The sequence below is a fragment of the Habropoda laboriosa genome, unplaced genomic scaffold (genome assembly GCF_001263275.1).
Source record: "Habropoda laboriosa isolate 0110345459 unplaced genomic scaffold, ASM126327v1 scaffold212, whole genome shotgun sequence".
NCBI classification, from domain to species: Eukaryota; Metazoa; Arthropoda; class Insecta; order Hymenoptera; family Apidae; genus Habropoda; species Habropoda laboriosa.
In genome coordinates, this window is record NW_017100509.1 from 1,934,084 (window position 1) to 1,956,830 (window position 22,747).

General features: G+C 39.8%; 1 protein-coding gene across 1 annotated transcript in view; it reads left to right on the forward strand.

Moving 5' to 3' along the window:
- The window catches only part of LOC108576248 (dipeptidase 1-like), a 153,536-nt gene that overhangs the window by 111,545 nt on the left and 19,244 nt on the right, over positions 1-22,747 (forward strand). The window contains exon 5 of the mRNA XM_017939207.1: positions 16,796-16,928. Coding sequence (XP_017794696.1) covers positions 16,796-16,928 — 133 coding nt within the window. The remainder of the gene's footprint in view (positions 1-16,795; positions 16,929-22,747) is intronic.

Here is a 22,747-nt window from a genome sequence, read left to right on the forward strand (position 1 = left end):
CTCATTTATTATCGCTCATTTGTTATCAGATTTTCATCAAACGTACATTTTTATTTTTACATACATTACACGTCATTACTAAGAATCTATCAAAAATGGAGCTGCACTCCTCTTGTTACAAGGTCCTCAATTAGTCTCTCTCCGAAGTCCAAAATAACCACTCCACAAAAATCACACTACCTCCCCCAATTCCCTTCCACCAAACGCAACACTCTCCTCCCATACGTTCATCCTCAAATTAACGAAGCTCGAATCACAAAATCCCACGCTCCCAAAACCGAATTTCGCGTGGGAAAAATTTCCGTAAAGAAAACCGAGCGTGGTTAATTGGCTTTCCTTAGCTCTAAAGTCCAAAATAACCACTCCACAAAAATCACACTACCTCCCCCAATTCCCTTCCACCAAACGCAACACTCTCCTCCCATACGTTCATCCTCAAATTAACGAAGCTCGAATCACAAAATCTCACGCTCCCAAAACCGAATTTCGCGTGGGAAAAATTTCCGTAAAGAAAACCGAGCGTGGTTAATTGGCTTTCCCGATGATCAGAGTCCCTAGCGGCGATTCGAAGTTGAACACATGATAAAATCGCGGAAGGTGGAGGGGCAGAGGAGGAGGAGGTAAAAGTAGTGGCATGTGTCGATAACGCCAATCATGTCGCCGCCGCCCTCCCGCCCCCGGTGGTTTACAAAGATGCGGTTCACAAAACGTTGCTTTCGCACATGCACCACCCTCTCGTCATTTACACCGCTGGCTGGGAAGGGTGAGACGGATTGGTTGTTATTACGAGAGGGTATAATCGTGATGCAGCACATGCAGGACTGGTTTACGGGCATATCCATTTATAGTAGGTGCATGGCACTCTGCCGGCGTACCGCTATCATAATTAGGTCATACCAGCCAACCCTGATGCACGCGGCCATTTTGAAAGAGTAAACGCACTCGGTGTGCTACTAGACGAGTGGATTTCATTGAGTACTTTATTTGAGGGAAACCGGCGAATTCACGGCGTTGGTTTACAAGCAAACGGAAACACACACGCGCGTGCAAGTGTATGTATGTATGTATACACAAACGAGCGATGAGAATTTTCTTCTTTTTTCTCGCAGTTTTTCTTTGCCCCGGGACCGGAACGTACGTACGTGATTAAAAAAGTGAAAAATGAACTGTGTTTATGGTTGATGAACGACGCGACGAGAGGTATCACCATAGTTTGCTCGCAAGTACGTACCTAGGTAAGCACGATGTTGTGCCGAGGTCGTGAAAAAAAGTTGGCAATTTTCTTGCGCGAGGGAAAAAGTTCGAAACACGGTGGAATTGATGCGCGCAGTTTTGTGATACTTTGCGGAATTCTTTTAACACTGCGACCTGATTTTTCTTCGTTCGTGAGGAGGTTTGTTGCGATTGTGTATTTCGATTGGAGAAAGGGGAATTAATTATTGGATAGGAATGGGTGTAAGAAATAAAATTACACTCTATTACAGTGACAAATAAATGACTGACTTATGAAAGAATATTTTTTGGAAATGATTTTAAGGAACGGTAGAATGAGAAACAAATTTTTAATATCAGAGACAAACTGTTTTCTGAAAATGGACTTTGACGAATGGTAGAAAGAAGGACAAACGACAAACTTCTGAGAAGAAACTTTTTGGGAATGAATTTTAAGAAATAGCAGCGTGAACAATAAATGATCAACTTTTGGAAATAAATTTCAACGAATAGCAGAACAAATAATAAACGGCAAATTTCTGCGGAAGAGAATTTTTGGAAATGAATTTCAAGAAAAACAAATGATCAACTCGTGAGAGAAATTTTTCACGATCTAGATTGAGAAATTGAATCAGTCGACGAGTTTGAACGACGACAATTAACAAATGATGTCGCTGACGCTGCTCAATCGATTGTATCGTGGAAAGGTGTACGAAGGACGCGTTCTCAGTTACTCGAATTGGATTTCCCAAACAATACGACCTCCGATCTTGCAGCGTAAAATTTATCGAGCCGTGGCCGGCCATATTTCTCTCGTAAGAAATGGTTCGGCAGGATTCAACGAGTGCTAATAACGAGAGCTGTGTTTTATTGCACGCTGCTCATGAGAAGTATTGATTGCCTGGGCTGTTCGCCAAAAGCTTAATTTCCGGTTCTATAATAAGGATGACTTACACCAATTGACTTTTCAGCGGATATAAACATGATCAAAATCGAAAACAGGAAGAGAAGCTAACATAACCTAACTTTTTATCCATCCTCGTCTATGATTGGATAACTTCAACGATTCGTTAGAAACTTTATCAATTTCCTATATTTGTTGCATTTGAGAAAAAAGAAAATCTCAATGCTAGAAGCTTAATTTCCTGTTCTATAGTAAGAATAACTTACGCCAATTCACCTTCCAGCATATACAAACGTGATAAAAATGGAAAACAAGAAGAGAAGCTAACATAACCTAACTTTCTATCCACTTTCCTTTATAATTCACTATGAACTTCATTAATTCTCAATGTTAGCAGCGTTTGAAAAGAAGGAAAGCTAGATATTTCACTCTGTAATCATACAAAATTTTCTGCAACACGCTAAAGTGAAAAAAAAAATTAAAAAAGTAACTGAAATAGAATCCTTAACCTCTCTCTCTCTGAGAAGCGAAATTTCTCGTGCAAAGATCGGAATAGAGGCGTCCATTAGGTATTCCATGTGTACCTAAGCGAAAACAGCGACAGAGATTTATTAAAAACGGTGGGTACGAGTCAGGTGAAAATTTTGCGACACATTTCTCCTTACTACGCGGATGTTTTCACGGAAATTCACGGAACTTTTACGCGGAACTTTCCAGACGGATCGTTCGTAATTCAAAGATGCATCCATCTTGCATGCATCTATGTATACGTGAGACACTTGCATTTGCAAAAGTTCTACGGAGTTGCGTTAGTTCATTTCAAGTGTTTGTTTTCTTCGATGTTAGTTCGGGATTCGCAAACATCCTTCGAGAAGCAAACTCGTAAAAAGAGGGCTCAGAGCCTGCAGGCTAGTTTCTTTTCCCGGGGCCCGTGGCTCTGTCTGTTGCATCCCTCTCTCTCTCGATCTATTCGCGTATGACCCTTCGTTTCTCGAGCATTACAAAACAGCCTTTCCCATCGAGAGATTGCAATTCGACAAACAAGCTTACTCTCGCGTAGATATTTTTTTCAAGGAGCTACAACGACCTGAAGAGCCTGCGAAAAAGGGAAAAGATTGAGAATTTTTTTCGTGGGTAACTGTTAAATGGAAAGTTTCAATTTTTTTTAGGGGATGTAAATGGAACTTTCAACTTCTTTGCACGATTTTTGAAAAGTGGAAATGTTACGTCTGGAAATAGTGAAATTTGGGGATTTTTTTTATAGGTAATTACTGAACGAAAATTTTCTACTTTTTTCTGAGGATTTAAATGGAATTTTCAACTTTCTTCTCGAATTTTGAAAAATTAAAAATGTTACAAAATGGAGGAGTTATTGCAAAAATTCTTCTGTTAAAATTGCTGAAAGTTAGATTTATATCCTCTGAAAAAATGAATATGTTTCATTTAGTAGTTATCTATAAAAAAATTCGCAAATTTTCGCCTATTTTTAGACACCTCGGTGTGATGTGCCCGAATTACCAGAATTACTATCGACACGTTAGAATACTTTCCTTTGGTTTCCTGAATTTTAAACCGGGTGTCGTTTTTCATCCGAATTAACCGCGGGTATTATATTCCGAAGGGTTTTGAAGCCAGGCAAATGAAGCTCGGCACCGAGGATCATGAAATGAATTAATAAAGAAATCGTGTAATACATTCGCCGGCGTCGCGATGAATTACAGTTATTTATGAAAATAAATAGCTGGTGAAAATATAGAGGTGATGACGGAGCTTTGCACGTGAATAAATTTATCCTTTCGCCTGTCGAACATGAAACTGCCATCAGGAAAGCACGTTGTTTGCGTTCCTAAAGATTAATCCCTTTGAAATTCTTAATCGAAAATTTCCACCGATACGTCGAATTTCGTGGAAAATCAATCTGCCTGATGACTTGAACTTTGTAACGAGCGGGGCGACAATTAATTTAGCTGTTTGAAAAAGCTGTCGATTTTTGTTTTCACATTTACTTTACCATTTTCGTTTCATTTTTCATTTTCATTTAAGCCCATTTTTTCTCGATATTAATTCACATTTCGCGTTAACTCGTTCGAGGAGAATAAATTAGAAAAATTTAAAGGGACTGAGAAGATAGAGAACTGAAAGAGTTAAACGATACTTAGAACTCAGGCATTCGCGTATCAAACACATTTGTGCAAGCCGGAGAATTAAACACTTACACAAAGATCCAGATCACATAAACGATCTGTCGCGTGCTTGGAAATGAATACCTGCGTGCGTTCCACGCGATAAATACATAGCGTATGCAAACCGCGGTTATGCGAAAAGGCAAATGGGAATTTGCAAGCGCCCGCCAGAAAGTTATTTCAGTAATTATCAGTGAACCACGTTATCGAAGATTCATTTCGAGCAAACCGAGGATTAATGCGCCGCCTTCCTCTTTGTTGAAAAACGGATTCGATTAGTAAAGACGAATTATAACGAATAATCAACATTCTGTAATTTACGGATCAGAATACTTGGAAATTTGTTGCATCTACGTACAGATTTAAATATGCAAAATCAGAAAATCGATTTTTCGATCGTTCTTGATAATAGAAGACCTAAGTTCATTATCTGAGAGAATATTTTACTATAGAGGGCAGAATAATGAAAATTTTCAACGGTTTGCACTGAATGATAGTGCATATGAAAATGATCCCTTAATTATAAATCTCGTTGTAATTTTACAGCAAACACTTGTCAAGATCTTCTATCACTGTTATTCGATTACTTGAAATTACGAAAATTCAGAATTATCTACATACATACGCGACAAAACTTTCCTAATATCGTATGTATCTGAGAAAATTCGTGTTCCATATTTACATGTAACGTCTTCACGCATATACCAGCTCGTTAAATCACGCAACGCTCGGTTTCGCGAACAAACAACATCCCGAAGTTTCGTAATAAACGTATCGCGGTTAATGGTTGTGGATGTTTTAAGGAGCGCCTTAAATACATCATATTATTCGAAGCAAGAAGGGTGCTCGAGCGCTCAACGAAATTTCTCTTATGCCCGAATACGAGAGTACTTTCCATTCTCTTTAGATACGTTTGGATACCCGTGTACTCTTCCGGCCGGCTAACACAAACACTAATACATCCGCTCGCTTTCGTTCACATCTCCTCTCTCTCGTCTGTCGGTCTCATTTTCCTTCCTCTCTACTTAACTCGAGTTTCACTGATAAATCGGCGGGGCGTTTCCTCGGCGGACGAGGAAGCTTTAAATTTATTTAAAAAAAGAGAGAAACGGGAAACGAGGAAAAAGGAGGAACCGTGACGCAGAGAGAAACGTGGAACCAGCGAGGTAGAGAGAGAGAGAAGCAGAGAGACAGGAAAAGACACAGAAAGACAGGGAGAGACAAGGAGGGACGGGGAGAGACGGGGAGAAACAGGGAGAGACAGGGAGAGACGGGGAGAGACGGGGAGAGACGGGGAGAGACGGGGAGAGACGGGGAGAGACAGGGAGAGACGGGGAGAGACGAGGAGAGACAGGGAGAGACGGGGAGAGACGAAGAGAGACGGAGTGAGACGGGGAGAGACGGGGAGAGACAGGGAGAGACGAGGAGAGACGAGGAGGGACGGGGAGAGACGGGGAGAGACAGGGAGAGACTGGGAGAGACAGGGAGAGACGCGAAGAGCCAAAGAGAGACGGGAAGCAGAAACAACGAAGGAAGACTAAAAAGAACGAAAAGAAGGAAGTAAATGGAGGAATAAAGAGGCGAGATACAAATAAAAACAAAAAGGACACAAGCATAAGCACGGGAAACGCAGGTAACTCGGATCTGAAATTCCGATTGCGTTTATTGGAGGACCTCTGAAAAGCGAACCGGAGAACCCCCTGTCGTGCCATCCGACGATTCGTAATTTGATTATCAAGACGCAATTCCAAGGGGAGGCGGTTCCATTGTCATCGACAGTAACCGCCCTCTCTCAGGCGGAATTCAATTTTTTAGTTTCCTCGAAGAGAATGCAGTCTCGCGGCACGAATAAATATTAAAATTCGATAAGGCTGCCCTCCGGTATACCTGCTGCACTTCGCCGCTTCTTCGTTTGCATATTGACTTTGACGTCTAACAAGGTAGGGTTACGTGAGAGTGGAAACTACTTGGAAAAGTGCGGACCCCTGTAAATTGATCGAACACGAGCTCCGCATACTTCCGTTACATCCACCCTACCTTCATCTCCGCCCCTTACGGCATTCCGTTTCATTTTTCTAGCGAAAGAGGAAAAGGATGCTGACCCGAGGTTACGATCGAACCAGATTAATAATGGAAATAGCGGGAAACCGGTGAAATTTGTCTGGAACTGAACCACTGTTTCTACGTAACTCACCGTTTCCCGATTACGCTGGGAAAATCAAAATCAAAACGACAATTGGCTGCTAAACGGTACTTATAGTAGTCAAAAATTGGGGAGAGTTAAAAAATAAGAGAAACCAAAAGAAACAACATTCTCTAACTTCAAACTTTACGACATGTGTCTGAAAATAGAAAAATCCTCTGTTCGCCTGCCATAAGCCCCAGAAACGACTTAACAAACTAGCAACACCAGTTACACGAACAATTTCCTGCAATTAACGGACTCGTCGTTCCCTCGCAAAAATAAACCGCACAACGTGGATAGAACAGCGCTCTCTCACGCGAAACAATTAAGTAAAAGCAATAGCATTAAGGTGAAATATAAGGAAGGCAAATGTAGAGAAAAGGTCTAAAGCCAAGTCATCCGATAATCCAATTGAGTACTTTCGCATGGAAACGACGTCTCTAAGGTTTCCCGAAGGAATCACTTTCACGCCGATAAATCGATCGCAGCTACTTGAAAATGAATCCATACCGTATTAACGGCGCGCGGGGTCAACGACGGGAATCTTTCGTAGTTAAAGTTCTCAGCCTGTTCGTCTACAAGCAGACTAAAAGGCCTGGCCAGAAAATAGAGAGAAGCTGAACGCGGAAACATTTGCTCTGCCCTGGCCTCGACTGGATATCGGAAGACAAGTCTGTTAAACTGCGAAGAGAGACACACACGAGAGAACGTTTCGATCTTCGATTATTCCACAACGGAAGTGCCCTCCTCCTCCATTATTTCATTAATAATGTAAACATCGAGAAAGACGTTTGATACCGTCAAATTGGCTCAGAGAGAGAGAGAGAAGAGTGTGTGTTCAGTTACCGCGAGTGCTTTCAGAGGAATCGATTTACGACACTTGTCTTTGCCTTAGAATTTTCCAAAGGGTCGCGGTGATATTTTACTTTGTGCCGGGGAAGAAGAGGAAGAAGAGAAAAAATAGAGAGAAAGGCTGGAACGAAAGGGAAAGGAACGCGGCTATCAGCCGGAAGAAAAGTAAAAGGGGACGAACCCGTCGGAGAGTAAGGAACAAGTATGGATTTGTTCTCACCCTCGCGCAAGTGTAACAGAAATTGGGGAAGTGGGAAGTTTTACGGCTTCCAGGGAAGATTCGATCCGAACTGGTTTCCTAAAGGATCATTTTCCTTCCCTCTGCATTACGACCCTGCCACTCTGTATGGCTTTCGTTCCGCTATCGGTGTAATGAATTGACACCGCACCGTGGAAATATCGTCCAGTACGATGGACAATATCGGTGACAGTATTTTTGTCTTTTTTTTTATATTCCAAGTTTCCGTGCGTTCGATTATTTATACTAATTTCATAATTTCCGGAGAGTAGAGTGTTGCGAGGAGATCCTTGATAAGTAACCTGGGAAAAAATCCGCGAACAATACTGATCACAGAATTTTTATTATTTTTTCGTACGTTGGAAATTCTGATTTGTGCGATGTTTAAATTTAAATTAATATTTTCTTATTTTTTAGTATCAGAAGTGCCTGAAAAATTGTGGCAACTGTTACACAGGGGACAGCCTGTATATAGAAGTGGTTGAACTAATTAGCAATTGTGCAAAGAATAAATGAAAATACTTTTCAAGTGATTGATTAATTCATTTCGGAATTTCTATTGAAAAATCAGCTTGAAATTTCGATTAATGCATTCGCAGCCGTTAGTAGTAATTACCGGAGCTTTTAAATGCAAACGTTGCAGTCTAACAATTGCTGCTATTTATGTGTAATCGCCCGTATTCAATTGTTAATTGCACAGCACTTGCCTGCGGAAGACAATTTGAAACACGTTTTCTTGTTTTACCATAAATGACCCGGCGATATGAATTACCGTGCCCCGTTGGAACTTCGCTTTGATTCATTTTTATACGCTGGAAATTTCTGGGAAAACGGTGATGCATCCAAATAATTTCACGTTAATGTTTCTCATTAAAGGGTTACGCCGCCACTGAGATTTTGTTTTCTTTGCTTAAATCGATAGTGTGTAATTTTTAAAATATCATCCAAATAGTTTTCGTAAAAAATTTCACATTGAGAAATTTGACATTGAGTCAATTATTTTCTTTAAAAAGTATGCCAAAATTAAGTATCATTTTCAGATCTCAGAAGTGACGCTTAAATTGATAAAATATACTCTTGAAAATATAATTAAAATAGTTTTGAATAAAAAATTTCAATGATTTCGTGCCATCGTGAAAAGTTTTCCACCGAGTCAATTATTTTCTTTAAAAAACGTGCCAAAATTAAGTATCATTTTCAGATCTCAGAAGTGACGCTTAAATTGATAGAGTATACTTTTAAAAATAGAATCAAAATAGTTTTGATAAAAAATTTCGACGATTTCGTGCCATTAGAGCGAATTTTTTGAAACCTTCGTTTTCCATTGAGTCAATTATTCTCTTAAAAAAATATGCCAAAATGAAGTGCAGAAGTGATCTAACCCTTTAATACCTCGATCGTTTCGTTTGCAACAGCCTAATAATTTGCAAGAAAAAATTCAACTACTCAACTTTCTGGAAAAACGACGAAACTTGGAAAAAGCAACATAACTACTCGGAACTTTTCGTCGCTAACTTCCCCGTTACAATCTCTTGGTCGTTAAAAGGACACAAGCCATTTCCACTTCTAAAGTCATCCCACGTAAACTAACGGTGCATAACTCCCTAACGATTTTCAATTCACTTATATTACCTTGTCGTTTTCCACTCGGAGTACAGTTAGCTAAGTTCCGTGTTACGGTGTTCCGAACTTTCCGCAGTTGTTTCGTCGAAACTGAGGGTCGTAAATGACCCGGGGTACGTTGTCCCCGCCGCTTTTCGCCAGCGAATCCGCGAATCGAAAGCTCCCTTTGGTCGTGGTTATTGCGCTTTCTTCGAGTTTTGTGTGGTAAAACGAGTTTCCACCCTGCACACGCCGCGCCTTTCCCTTTTCCTATTTTCCCCGCGAGCTTTTATCTATGCACAAGTATCCGCGAGCGAGCGCCCTCCGCGAACTTCGCCGATGCAGATTTCTCTTTGCGTGTTAATGCACTTTCGATGCCTTTCTCGAGTTGTTTCGATGCAGATCACGGAAAAAGGGAAAAGTTCCGCCCTCTGTGACAACGCCGCGGGAATACGGAAATTTTATCCGAGGAAAACTAACGCGATCGTTACGTGCTGGATAAGAAATGGACGCGAAGTGATTTTCTTGTTTGCTGGGAAAAGCGAAAGATGTTCGAAGTATTTGGACACTGCTGGACAAGTGAGGTCAGAGATCAGGAAGATTGTTAATTGATTCGACATCGAATTGGAAATGAAAGAGGATAGTGAAAAATTCTAAAAATTTTCAAACGAAAATTGGTCGAACAATTTATCCTCCTTTATCATAATTTATGTATCATCCTCCATCACAAGTAGATTTAATAATTTTCTCGTTACGTATATCAAGAATTTCATCAATTACATTTAGATGCAATAAATTTTACAGGTTGCAGTTATAATACTAAAAAATTTGCAAATTAGTAATGACCAAATTCCTTCATTTTCACGATCTGTTTTCACTACTGTGGAATATATAAAAAATACATAAACCACTTCCATAATCACCAGCCGAAATATTTAACAGAAGCAACACCCATCTTCTTCGAACTTCCCCAAACAACAACACTTTGAAAATCTTCACCCTACATAAACCTCCGAATACACGAACAGTCCAATTTTCAATCCGCGAAAAATCTCTCAGACGTGTCACCTCCTCCTCCGCCCCGATAGAATCGAAAACTTAATAAAAGTTCCAGTCACCGGGAAAAAGAGAGAATGCCCGAGCGTCGATAAATTTCTCATGAAAATTATCCTGTTTACCGAGCGGATCTGCGGAGAATCATCGCGTCCGCGGGACGAGAAATAACAAAAATTTCGGAGTCTCGCAACGAAAACACAAGGCGACCGGCTCCGCTATCGATTCATCCCCCGAAAAACGTGTAGGAAAATCCAACGAAAGATCTGGTGAGACTTCTTCAACAGAAGAACCTTCCTTTACCGCAAGATATATAATCGACGTTGCCCGAGAGAGAACGCACACAGGTCGCGAAAGTAAATTGAACGATGCAGCAACAATAATCGCGGCGAACCATCATTGCTCGTTTAACGAAGAGGAGTCATTTTCTCCTGTTGGTTATTTGGAACGGACCCGCGTAAAACCACGAAGCAGCTCGTTTCTCAGGCAAGAAAGTCATTTTGTTTCACGATGAAAACAGAGAGAGAGAGAGAGAGAGTGGGAAAGCAACAAGACTGCAGGAAAAAGGAAAAGCCGGCAGGAGGAAGACAAGGACCTCCTGTAAACGGCGCCCTTTTACAGCTATGCATCGCTTCCCGTTGCTCGTTTCCTATAAAAGATTTTGTTACAGCGTAAACAACCCACCTTTATCGCTCGGTTCTCTCTCTCTCTTCTTCACTCGCTGACAAAAGGAACCTTTCGTTCCTTCAAGTTTACCACCGAGGAAGAAAACAGATCGGTTTAAACGGCTGTGCTTAAGAATATTAAACAGATGAAGGCGCTTAAAGACTCGGCTGATATTAGACCGTCTCGTATAAAATTATCCACCGTCTCGGATTTACTTTCGCGAGGAACAAACGACCAATAATTCTACCTCTTAGGGAAATGGGGGGAAATAAAACAACGACTTTACGTGTCTCGTTTTTCCTTTTTTTTTAATTTCGCGGATTAAAAGTGCGTGATAATTAAAAATTTGGAAACGTTAGAAATACATATCTACCTTTCTTTTCTCCTTAAGCAAAGTCAGGGTGAAAACTAGACAGAAGCGCGGGAATTTTCAAGATAGCGTAATAATTAAAAATTCAGGAAAATTAGAAAGGTTTTTAATTGACGATGAAATTATGTATATCTATCCATTTTTTTCTCCTTAAGCAAAGTCACGGTGAAAACCGGACAAAAGTGCGGGAATTTTCAAAAAGGCGTAATAATTAAAATTTTGGAAACATTAGAATGATTTTTATTTGAAATTATGTATATCTGTCCCTTTTTGTCTCTGTATGCAAAACCATGGTGAAAACTTAACAAAAGCGCGGGAATTTTGAGGAAGGAGTAATAATTAAAAATTTAGAAAAATTAGAAAGATTTTTAATTGGCGATGAAATTATATATATCTGTCCCTCTTTTTCTCTCTGTAAACAAAACCATGGTGAAAACTTAACAAAAGCGCGGGAATTTTGAGGAAGGAGTAATAATTAAAAATTTAGAAAAATTAGAAAGATTTTTAACTGACGACGAAATCATGTGTATCTCTCCTTTCTTTCTCTTTATTACACGCAAAATCGGGGTGAAAATCGGAGGAACTTCAATTGCAGTTTTGAGGCCCCGCAAGAATGAGCAAATCGTTTTCCATCGAACGTTAAGTTAAACGGGAACGCAAGGATCCATAGCGAGAGCTTCGAAAACGTGGCGAGATCTTTTTTTCTACGCTAAAAAGTGCCTTTATACGAGATCCGATGGATAGGTGGTACTTTTCCCTTGAAATTCACGCTCTGGACTGATTACATTCTTTCTATTTATTCTCTCTTTTTCCCTTTTTTTTCCGTTATCGAAAGCACATTTCCCGGACGGTGGGATGCGCGTTTTGAATAGAACACGCGAGCTGAACTCTGTCAGTATTATCTGCTTCCCTTCTGGAAGAACGCACGTCTCTTTCCAGTTGGACGGCTTTATCTCCTGTCCGCTTATTAACCGCGATTTCCGCTACCTGTGTGTACGTTTACCGTGCACCGCTACTTAACTGTGGCAGGGTGTCAGGGAAGATAGAGACGTCAAGCTCGCTCAGCTGGCCGCGACACTAACTCAATCAGTACCAGGCGATGTCAGAACGTTCAATTGTGCATTTGCCACCGTCACAGAGGTTGAACTTTCGTGATGCTTGAACGGTATTAGGCGAGATTACCTGTGCTACTTCCGCGGTGGAAAATTAGTGTTGCTTCTCGTTTGGCGATACGCGAACCGAGGATCCACGAGGAGATCGAATTGGGGAACTGTTGCTTCTGTTTTTCAATCGTTTGAAGAAAAGTCGAGCTGGGCCACTTTTGACCCAGAGTAATGATCTATTTGTCTATGCATCAGAGAACGAACTTTTTTCGTCAAATTTTCAGGTAAATATATTAAACTAAATTTTAGGGAAAAAATAAAAATGTTAAAAAATAGAGATTGGACTTGTTTTATTGGCAATCGTTTATGTCGAAGGGGTGAAAACGTCCCTCGAATATTTTTGGAATATCTTGAAAATTGGAGGACATAAAGGCAAAATTCAAACATCTCAAGAGTTTTTAAATACCTTCACTTATTTAAGCAATATATTAAAAATGACCATTTTTATTTAATTTCTCCGGTGAAATATTAATCCACTTTCCCGAAATTTTGGGTGCGAAAACTATGGACCAGAATAGAGGGCAATATATTTGTTGTAATAATTATTGCCATAGATCCTTGTTAGTACAGCTAGACAAGCGCACCGAACAAACGTCGGGCGATGAACAAAATTTTCTATTTGATCGAGTGCCTTTAAAATCGCTCATTTTTCACCGGTGCAACCCGTACGCACAATTGCTCTCTAAGTGTATCCAGTACAATGCCTCCTACCTAGACCCCTGTCATTTCATAGTTGGGAAAATACCCAATTTACCGTGAAAGTTTCAGCAACGCGGCAACAACTCAATTATTTTCACTGGCCACGCGGAGAGGTGTAAAAAGCCAGCCATGAAATGTCGCCTCGCTGTCACATTTAATCCATTTTCCTTGCTAGAGATAGCGAACTCGTTTTCTTTACTTTTGCCCGCCGTGTGAAAGGAACACCTCGGGACAACCGTGGAGCAGCCGGTTGATTTATACCAGGAAATAATTAATAACTGGTAACTTTAAAATGGGCATCGTGTCCCACGACGCGGCAACGATAAAAGTTTCTCATTAAAATCTGCCGGATTTAAATAACTCGGCGAAAGCCGATTTAAATTACGGATCATATCAGGCGTGTATGTTGAAATACAATGGAACCTTTCTGTAACCTATATACGAGCTGTTTCTCTATCTTCGCGTTCTCTAGTTTTCATTATACCTACCTAGCATTCGCCCGTTTAAATCGTGTTCCATTAAAGCCTCGTTAACGACGTAATTGCGATCGATTTGCGATTGCGTTTACGCGGCGAAAGAAAATTGGAAAATAAATTATTTAAGTTACGAAGATTATGCTTGGATTTATTATTTAGAAAAGTGTCAAAACTTAAACGTGACACGGAACAATCGTGAATTAAATCACATAACCTATATCTCACTTGTTACTCAATCTTACTGAGCACATTATGCAATATTTTGCGCGTAAGAGTGTAAATTTAACAGAAAGTGCATAAAATTGGATGACGAAGTAAATTCTAGCTACCTAAATTTGACTAAAACAATTTAAAAACTCCGAACACGACACGAAACAATCGTGAATTAAATCACATAACCTATATCTCACTTGTTACTCAATCTTACTGAGCACATTATGCAATATTTTGCGCGTAAGAGTGTAAATTTAACAGAAAGTGCATAAAATTGATTGACGAATAAATCTAAATATCGGAAAAACGTCAAAATTCACAATCAACAGTAAATTAAACCACCTAACCTCAATCTCACACACTACTCCCATTTTCTCCACACTGCACACGTAAATTCGTCTATTATCCATCGTCAAAGTGAAACCGTAACGCGGAAACTCTTCCCGTGGACGTTCAAAGTGAACATTTTTTCCGGCCCCGGTTTTCAAACGTCCCGAAATCTGCGCGAAAATTAAGAAATACCGTTGGAAAATATGCCGAGCGGTTGAAATTAATAAAAGCGCAACGTTGAAGCTACACCGGCATACATAGTGTTTAATTATTCCCTCCCCCTTTGTTTAAAGACTGATTTATTTTTCACGGAATTTCAAGCGGTAACCGGCCGCCACTCTCTCGTCTATTACGCGCCGCGTATTTTTCCACCCTTATTTTGCATCTTCTACGCTCGCAAAACGCCCGCCCTCTGAAGCCTGCTCGATTAGTATAATAACGTTGATCTCGCGGCAGGTGCACCGTGAGAACGAGGAATGCCAATCGGGTTAGACGAAGGAGGCCGAAATTCAATATTTACGCTGGCGGTGGAAACTCGACGGTAATCAGACCGCCGGAGTAATTGGTAACGTTGTGCTGCTCTCAAAGCGGGAACCGGCTGAAGGGCGGAAACGCAACTACCCGGGGCCCCTCTTTGCCCTACACCTTCCGTTCTATCGTCTTCGAAGTTGTCGCCGGTGAATTTTTCATTCCTCGCTGTGTACCATTTAGCGTGAAACATTAACGAGCGCCGGTTATCGTGCAGTTTCAACCGGCAGCTTCTTCGCCGACCGTGTTTACGCTGCGCGAGACTTTTCGAATTGTGTCGTTAATGTTGCATCCGAGAAACTTTTTACTCCGCGCTGTGATATAGCGTACGGCGATAATTCGCGCGGTACGTGAAAATCTTTCGAGTGTTTCAGTCAAGTTTCACTGGGAATTTTGTGATAAGGGATAGTGTAACGAAATTTAGTACATATTTTTTTTTTTCAAAAGAATTTTTATACGTCATTGACAGTCTTAAGTTTGCGCAATCAGAAAATTAGGACTTTTTTTAGTTACCAAGAGAATAAGATCTTTTCGATATCGTTTAATATCGATTTTTTTTTAGATATTAACGTGGAGATTGGCGAAGTGAGATTATTTTTGGAACGATTCTGAAATGGTGGATTTGGCGTAGGGGAAAGTGGGTCAATACTGGGTGCCTAATATATTTTTTTCTGCCAATAATAAATCAGAGAGGGAAAAAAAGCTCCGCACACCATCGCCAGTTTCAAGTGGGGCTTAATTAGAAATGAGATTTTTTTGTTTAAATAAAATATTTGCCTACCGAGGGGAGTAAAATTTTTCGAAAATATTTAAATGCCCAGTTTCGCTCCGCGGGGGAGAAAGTGGAGCAATACCTAACACATTTTTTTCTGTGGATAAAAAAACTCTGCACACCAAGGTCAGTTTTAAGCGAAGTTTAATTGTAAGTAAGATTTTTTGTTTATAAAAATATTTGGCTACTAGAAATCGCGTAAAACTAATTAATACGCGTAAAATTAGTTGGTAAATATACTTCAACTTATTCTAAGAGCAAAAGTCGCACATAAACCTGTCGTTCTCCTTCTCAGCATTGGTAAAAACCTCGTTAGCTCACCCTGTACACGAAATACACTGAATTCAACCCTCTTTGAATTTACAGAGAACACAAAGTTCATTGAAAAATCTGCAAGCTTCGTTAAAATCATCCTCTGAGAATGAATTCACCTCTTATCACAGTTTTACCCTACTTTTCCGTACATTTAAAGCGGAAAAGTTAGAAGAATTTATTTTACAATTACATCGTCACTCGACAAAATTATTTTTTCTGCTCGACGTGGGAAAAAAAATGAATATTCAGCGAGCTGACTAATGATCCACGCGAGATCATTTTCCAAACACGACAAACACACCGTGCGTGGACACGCGAGTGTAATTCCGCTCGCGCGGCGAGAAGTGTTAATTAACTGTCTATCGTCCAGTGTTAAGTGTTCTCAAGTGTTATGATTATGAAAGTATTATGACGTTACAATCAGTGCTTAACTAGCACAGCGAGATACTGGAAGCGCGCAAATGCAGGACGAATATTAATAATCCATTCGTGTCCGATTCACTCTGTCAAAATTTCCACTCGACGCTTGTCGCGTCGAGTGTTTTTCAGATAAATAAAGAAATGAAAATCCTAGAAAATTTTCGCCGAATTTTTCGCAATCTAATTTCACTAATCACAGATCACCTAATTATCTTCTCTGGCTATGATTATGGCTCCAGAAAATTTGTACACCTAATTTAAATGGTTTTTCAAAGAGCGAATAAGAAAAGCATTTTCTATTATTTTTTTCACACGAATACAAAAAATATTAAATCAAACGTGAAACTTTAATTTTTCGCCACTTGTTCTACGAAATTTTTCTCTGAAACCATTTAAATTAGGTATAAAAATTTTCTCGTATCGCCAAAAAGTTAAAGATGACGATTAGGTGAGCTGTTCTACGTGGCTCACCCTGTACATCTCGAATAAACGTCAGGCGATCTACATAGGAGACGGTGCTCGATCGGCATCGTAAATATTAGCAAGTTGTGCGCGCTCTTCTTGCTCGACTACAAACGTGAACTATTTCTAACGTTCGCTCTGCTTGTTTTTAGTTTTGGTCTGCCTACGTTCCATGCGGTGCAGCACAGTTGAATGCGGTTCAACTTTCCTTGGAACAGATCGACGTAATCCGCCGGCTCGCCGAGATGAATGCTCAACATTTAACTTTGGTTACCTCCGTCAAAGGTGAGCTTTCCAACTTGAATCGGCGATCAGTTTTTAATTGCCAACCATCGATCCGTGAAATCTGCTTTTCAATCCGACTTGAAAGCCTGAGGTTTCCAAGCCGAAAAACCCGCGAATTTATTAGTTTTCGAAACACCGTTGTGTTTCGAATTATTCAATAGCCTTTCCGCGTTCGATGATCATTCGTCTGCATGATTCATGAGATCGACATTTAATGGAATCCCTTTGTGCATCGATCAAAAGGAATAATCCCATTAATTCCGTTATTCCCTGAATACTTTACTAATGCTTTAAAACCACCCCGCTCTAGTAGAATCACCTGCGTATACTGTAATCGCAGAAATGTATCGAACGAGATTTAGAGATTTGCTAATTAATCTGAAAGAAAGAAATCAAACGAAAATAGCTGTGTTAACGTTTCGAATGAAATCCACGTTTCTTTGCACTTTCCATTTTTCTCTGAGCTAGAATTTTCAAGGAAAAATTCTGTAACACATACCTCGGTATGTATAATATCTCAGATTTTTTTCCAAATTTTTGAGTATCGTTAAACAGGGAAAATTGAGGGAGATAAAGGGTTTAAACTTGATCTCAAGTATTGTCTTTCGAATGGTCCATGGCAAGACTAATTTAATTTAAAGGTACTTCTGATCGACTACCTTCAAATTGTCGTGTTCGTTCAGAATTTAGAATGCCAGAGAATTATGACACAAAATCACATTTTTCAAGAGCTGAATAATTCGTTAGATTTGAGCGAAGCCAAGTCTCGCGTGAAAATATAAGATGTAACTGAAAGTGAGTGAAGAAGAATAAGGAGGAGGAGCTTCGAAGAAGATTGCAACAGAGGAAATCAAGATATATGTAACGATCAAAGCAATATTTATCAGGCACGATTCCCTAAGGTTGCTATAACAATAAAAAATGCAGCTTGATAGTGCCGAGAAGCAGACAAAGTAACGGAGCCTTACGTACTGAGATAGAACAACGCTTTACCACGGATTTCCAAATAGTATTGCTTGCAATTTCTAATTCTATGTCTCACATAAGCAGACGTTGCTTCGTGGAACGGAGAATCTATGTTACACTTCTTGTTTTATTAACCATTGAACACGTAAATACACTCTCTGAATAATTTTAATCATTCGTTCCATTTATTCTACCGTTACTGAAAAAAACACTCTTTTTTTTTTTTTTAATTAAAAATATTAAGTTGAGATCCTAAGTCTATAGTTCACGATATTTATTTCCTTAAATTTATTATTCATTCTTATATTATTTATCTCAGTCTTACATTACACCGCCTTTAAATTTTCTTCGTTTTCTTCTATCCATTTTGGTACCAAAATGGCTACCTAAGCTCGATACATGAATTATTAAATCGTATTAAATTGTAAACACCTTATTTATCCATTCAAATAAAACGAAAGAAGCACCTTTTCGATATAATTCATAACACCAAAAATCACGTTTCGATCGCACTTTTTTATAAAATCGATATCTGTCAACCGAACCAAAAAAAAAAAAAAAAAAAATTTCGTTTCAACCCTCAGTCTTACATTACACCGCCTTTAAATTTTCTTCGTTTTCTTCTATCCATTTTGGTACCAAAATGGCTACCTAAGCTCGATACATGAATTATTAAATCGTATTAAATTGTAAACACCTTATTTATCCATTCAAATAAAACGAAAGAAGCACCTTTTCGATATAATTCATAACACCAAAAATCACGTTTCGATCGCACTTTTTTATAAAATCGATATCTGTCAACCGAACCAAAAAAAAAAAAAAAAAGAATTCGTTTCATCCCTGTTGTTACACGGTGTGTTAAAAATTATTGACGTATTGGACCAAACGTGATATTGACTGATGCAGATAATAGCTTTGAAAAAAATACGTATACACGATAGAAACAAACATTTTATCGAAACATCGGTCTCAACAGAACGAAATACAATTATCGGTTGATTCTCTCGTTGAACTTTTCCAGCGATGAGAATGGATAATTTTTAGGAGTAGGTTACTCGTTTGAAATAACAGTCTAATAGACGGTAGCAAAGTAGATTTTTTTAGTTGAAAATGTTGCTATCCGTCCGACTGGTAATTAGACTGCTGGAATCGCGTACCAACTGTAAGTAACAATGGATGCAACAGAAACGGCAGAACCTGGCAGGAAGTTTGCTCTCGAGGAAACTCGAGAGGACAAAGGAGACTAGTATTAATTGCTCGATTTCTCTGGAGCAGTATCATTCAAGAGGAAAGTAATTATTGGTTCCAACTTGATAACACCGTTTCACGCTGTCGTAGCTTTACCGACGACCGAGAAAAATGTTTGCTTATCGGCGGCTAGTTAATCGATTAAATTGCCGTCATGCAAATTTTACTACTGGAAAAGCTTCAAACGTCCTGACTGTACGCGTTTCTTCGTTCCACTGACGAATAAAAATCGCCCTCCGGCCGAACTGTTTGAACGAAATTTGCCTGTTTGTGTATTCAGAATTGAAAGTTTCGCTGTTAATTAGCGAATCGGGGAAATTCGGCTGTTCAACAATTGATCGATACTTCCTGGAAGGCTATTGGTGACGGAAGAAGTACTTATCTGGGTTGTTCAACATACTTACAGGAAATGTGGCATTTTGAGTTCCTTTAGATTCGCTCAAAAGTTGGTTTTTCTGTTTTAAAATTGAAATAAATTGATCAATTTTGAAATTTCACTCGGTCACACACTTTGCAATTTCTTTGAAGGGGAAATATAGCGTAACAGTGACCTAAACTTCTGAATTCTGCATATCAATTTTTTTGAGAATGAAAAGTATTAGAAAATATGGAAAATATTGAAAAGTAGAATAATTTTCTTTCGTTGAATGTGATAAATTCGTGACAATGTTCACCACAAAATATCTCAGGTGTGACAACTGTTTCCTGTCTCGACGAGGAAAAAAATAGGATAGAACCTTAGGACAGAACCGAGAAACATTCTCGTTCCATTTTCCGCTCTGTTCAGTCAAACAATGCGCAACTTGGGACTTTTAGGAACACAAAATTATTCTTCCAGCAGGAGTTTGGAAATTTGCCGTGGAGAAACGAAAGAGAAGGATAGGGGAGAGACAAAAACGACAGAGTCTATAACCCAAGCGAGAACTTGTAAAAGTTTCAGCGACAAGTAACCCGCGTCGGAAAGCTGTCAGCCATTTTCATAAGCTCAAGAAACTCCGCCAACTAGGAAACCGAATCGGGGTCGCGAAAGGAACACCTAGCGGAAAGTCGGGAAAAGGACTTTTCACTTGTCTTTTCAGCCTCTACATACATTTCGCTGAATTCTGCGCCAAGTTGAACAACTCTACGCGAAAACTATTACTAAAACCTAACGGAAATAATGGTCCCAAGGGTGAAAACACGCGCTTCCTTAAAAAGAAGTTCTAAATTCTCACATTTACCAAACGAAAAAAAAAGTAAAATCCGAAAAACATCATTTTCTTCCAAATTCACCTCCGGCACTTGTGATTTTTCAAATTTTCACCAATTTCAATGAAACTCACGCATGATATACTTCTCAAAAAACTATTTGACACGTATTTTTCTTTATTAACCGTCCTTCGTGTTAAAGAGGTGAAAACAACCCCCGAAGTTCAGGTGTCGACGCCTATTCGGTCGAACGTCAAAAATTCCAACAAACAGAGGTCATTTTTCCCCGAACGAAAGAGCAAACCTTCCGGTATAATTCTCGAACGACTAATTACACCGTCGAATGGGATAAAAATCCTCCGAGCGGCGTATAGAGAGAAGCGTGTTTCAGGATAATTATCATTCTCGTTCCACTCGTCGCGAATAATTTGAAACGAAAGATGCAGATAATGGGGCGGAGGAGAGGCGGAACGGCGGTGAAGTTGGTCGTTTCGAATAGAGGAGAGTGCGTGCACCAGCTCACGGTGGAAGAAACGTGAAGCAAAGGTCGCGTTATGCACGCGCCGTTGCAGAAAAATGAGAGGAAGACATGGGGCAAGTGCGACAGCCGTAGAGGAAGAGAGAGATTCGAGGGAGAGGACGGCGAAGTATAGCGAACGTCTTGTTGTAAAACTTCTCACGACAAGTAACCCGCTCCAGAAAGCTGTCAGCCATTTTCATAAGCTCGAGAAACTCCGCCAAGTGGGAAACCGAAACGAGGTCATGGAAGGAAAGGGGCAGTAGGTGGAAAAGGCGCTGGTTCGTGTAGGAACCACCGGTTAAGGCCTGTGAACACTCGTATGACCGATCAAGCCAGAACTTGGGGAAATAAAACGGGAATAAGTAGCGTTCTGTCGTGTGCCGTGTGCGTTTTCGGGCACGTGTGTGGCCTGCGGAAACCGAGAAACTTTGCTGTGAATTTTTACGGAGACGCTGTGGACCGCAAAATTTAGAAACTGGGGAAAAAGAGTCGAGCAATGAACCGTTTATTGTGAAAATGGTGTCAGCCCATTTTTCCATGTGTCGAGATATTCGAGGCTTTGCATTTCGGTCGATTCGAAAATATTGCTGGAGTCTGATAAGTTTTCCCACGTTTCCGTGAATTTATACAGAATTTATGAAAATTAATTAAGTCAATTTTTTTGGGAGCTGTAAATGGATTTATGGATTATTCAATATCATTTACTAACGGATTTTCGATTGAAGCATATGGATATTTAAAACAATTAACTGTAAATTTTCTGTAAAAAAATAAGTTTGCATTGATTTACATGTAAATTACTTGTTTTCTCAATTTCGTCCAGAAATGGATTTACACTAGTAATAATAAATGGTCCAAGTACTGCACGGTACTGTTGACACGCAACTGGAATTAGGTTAACTCATAGAAGACACATAAACAATCAAGTGATACTGACTTTTTCTCTCCACTTTATCTCGTTCGTACGCGTTTTTCATTGTAATTTCACGGGGTTTCCATTCCCAAGATCGTATTTTCTTATGCATTTATTCCCCCAGCGTGCTCCCCGTTCCGTATTGTAAAATACGAGGAATATTTGAGAAACTCCATATCCAAAGCAGCAGTTCTTTCTCAAGAAAGGAAAATCTTTCATGGGACGAAGAGATTGAATTTCTTTTCATTCAATTGTAACAATCTCTCCCTGAGGAACATCTCTTTGCGAATGCGTTATTAGCCACGTCTCGGCTATTACCTTCCTCCCTGGCTTTACCTGAAATTTTTCTAAATAACTCGCGCGACACGCGTTAAAAGTATCCGCGACTCGGTTCTTCGTTTCCCCTCTTTTTCTCTCTCTACTCGACGAGAAGAGAGGAGAACGAACCGGCAGAGGTTCAACACGAGGACGAACTCTCGAGAAACAAGGAACCTCGTTACTTCGCGAAGAATATGCAATTCGCTGGGAAAACAAAATCCAACGATCGATAACCGCTGAAACGAACGAACATAGAATGACTTACGTACTTACGTATTCTTCCCTCGATTTGAATAATCTAGTATCAGAACTCCGGTCTCGTTCAACTCGTACACGGAACAATCCCTCGATTCCTGATCAGCCCGACCAAGCATGGATATTCCCATGTAAATCCCGGCCGATCTCGTCTGTCACCTGCAACCAGTGCGAAAAAAATTACGTTAAAACGCTCCCCTCTGCATCTGCATAAAAAGAATACCTAAACAGACTGCAAACAATATTATCGGAAAAGATTCGTGCGAAAGTTTCTCTGTCAGCGAGAAACTCAAATCGAATTTTTCTCTCTTTCTTGTTTAAATTAACAAAGAAATGAAAATTTTTAATTAAAAAAGAAGGGAGAGATTTTACAACTGGGTCACATCTGACCCGGCGACCGTCACGCGT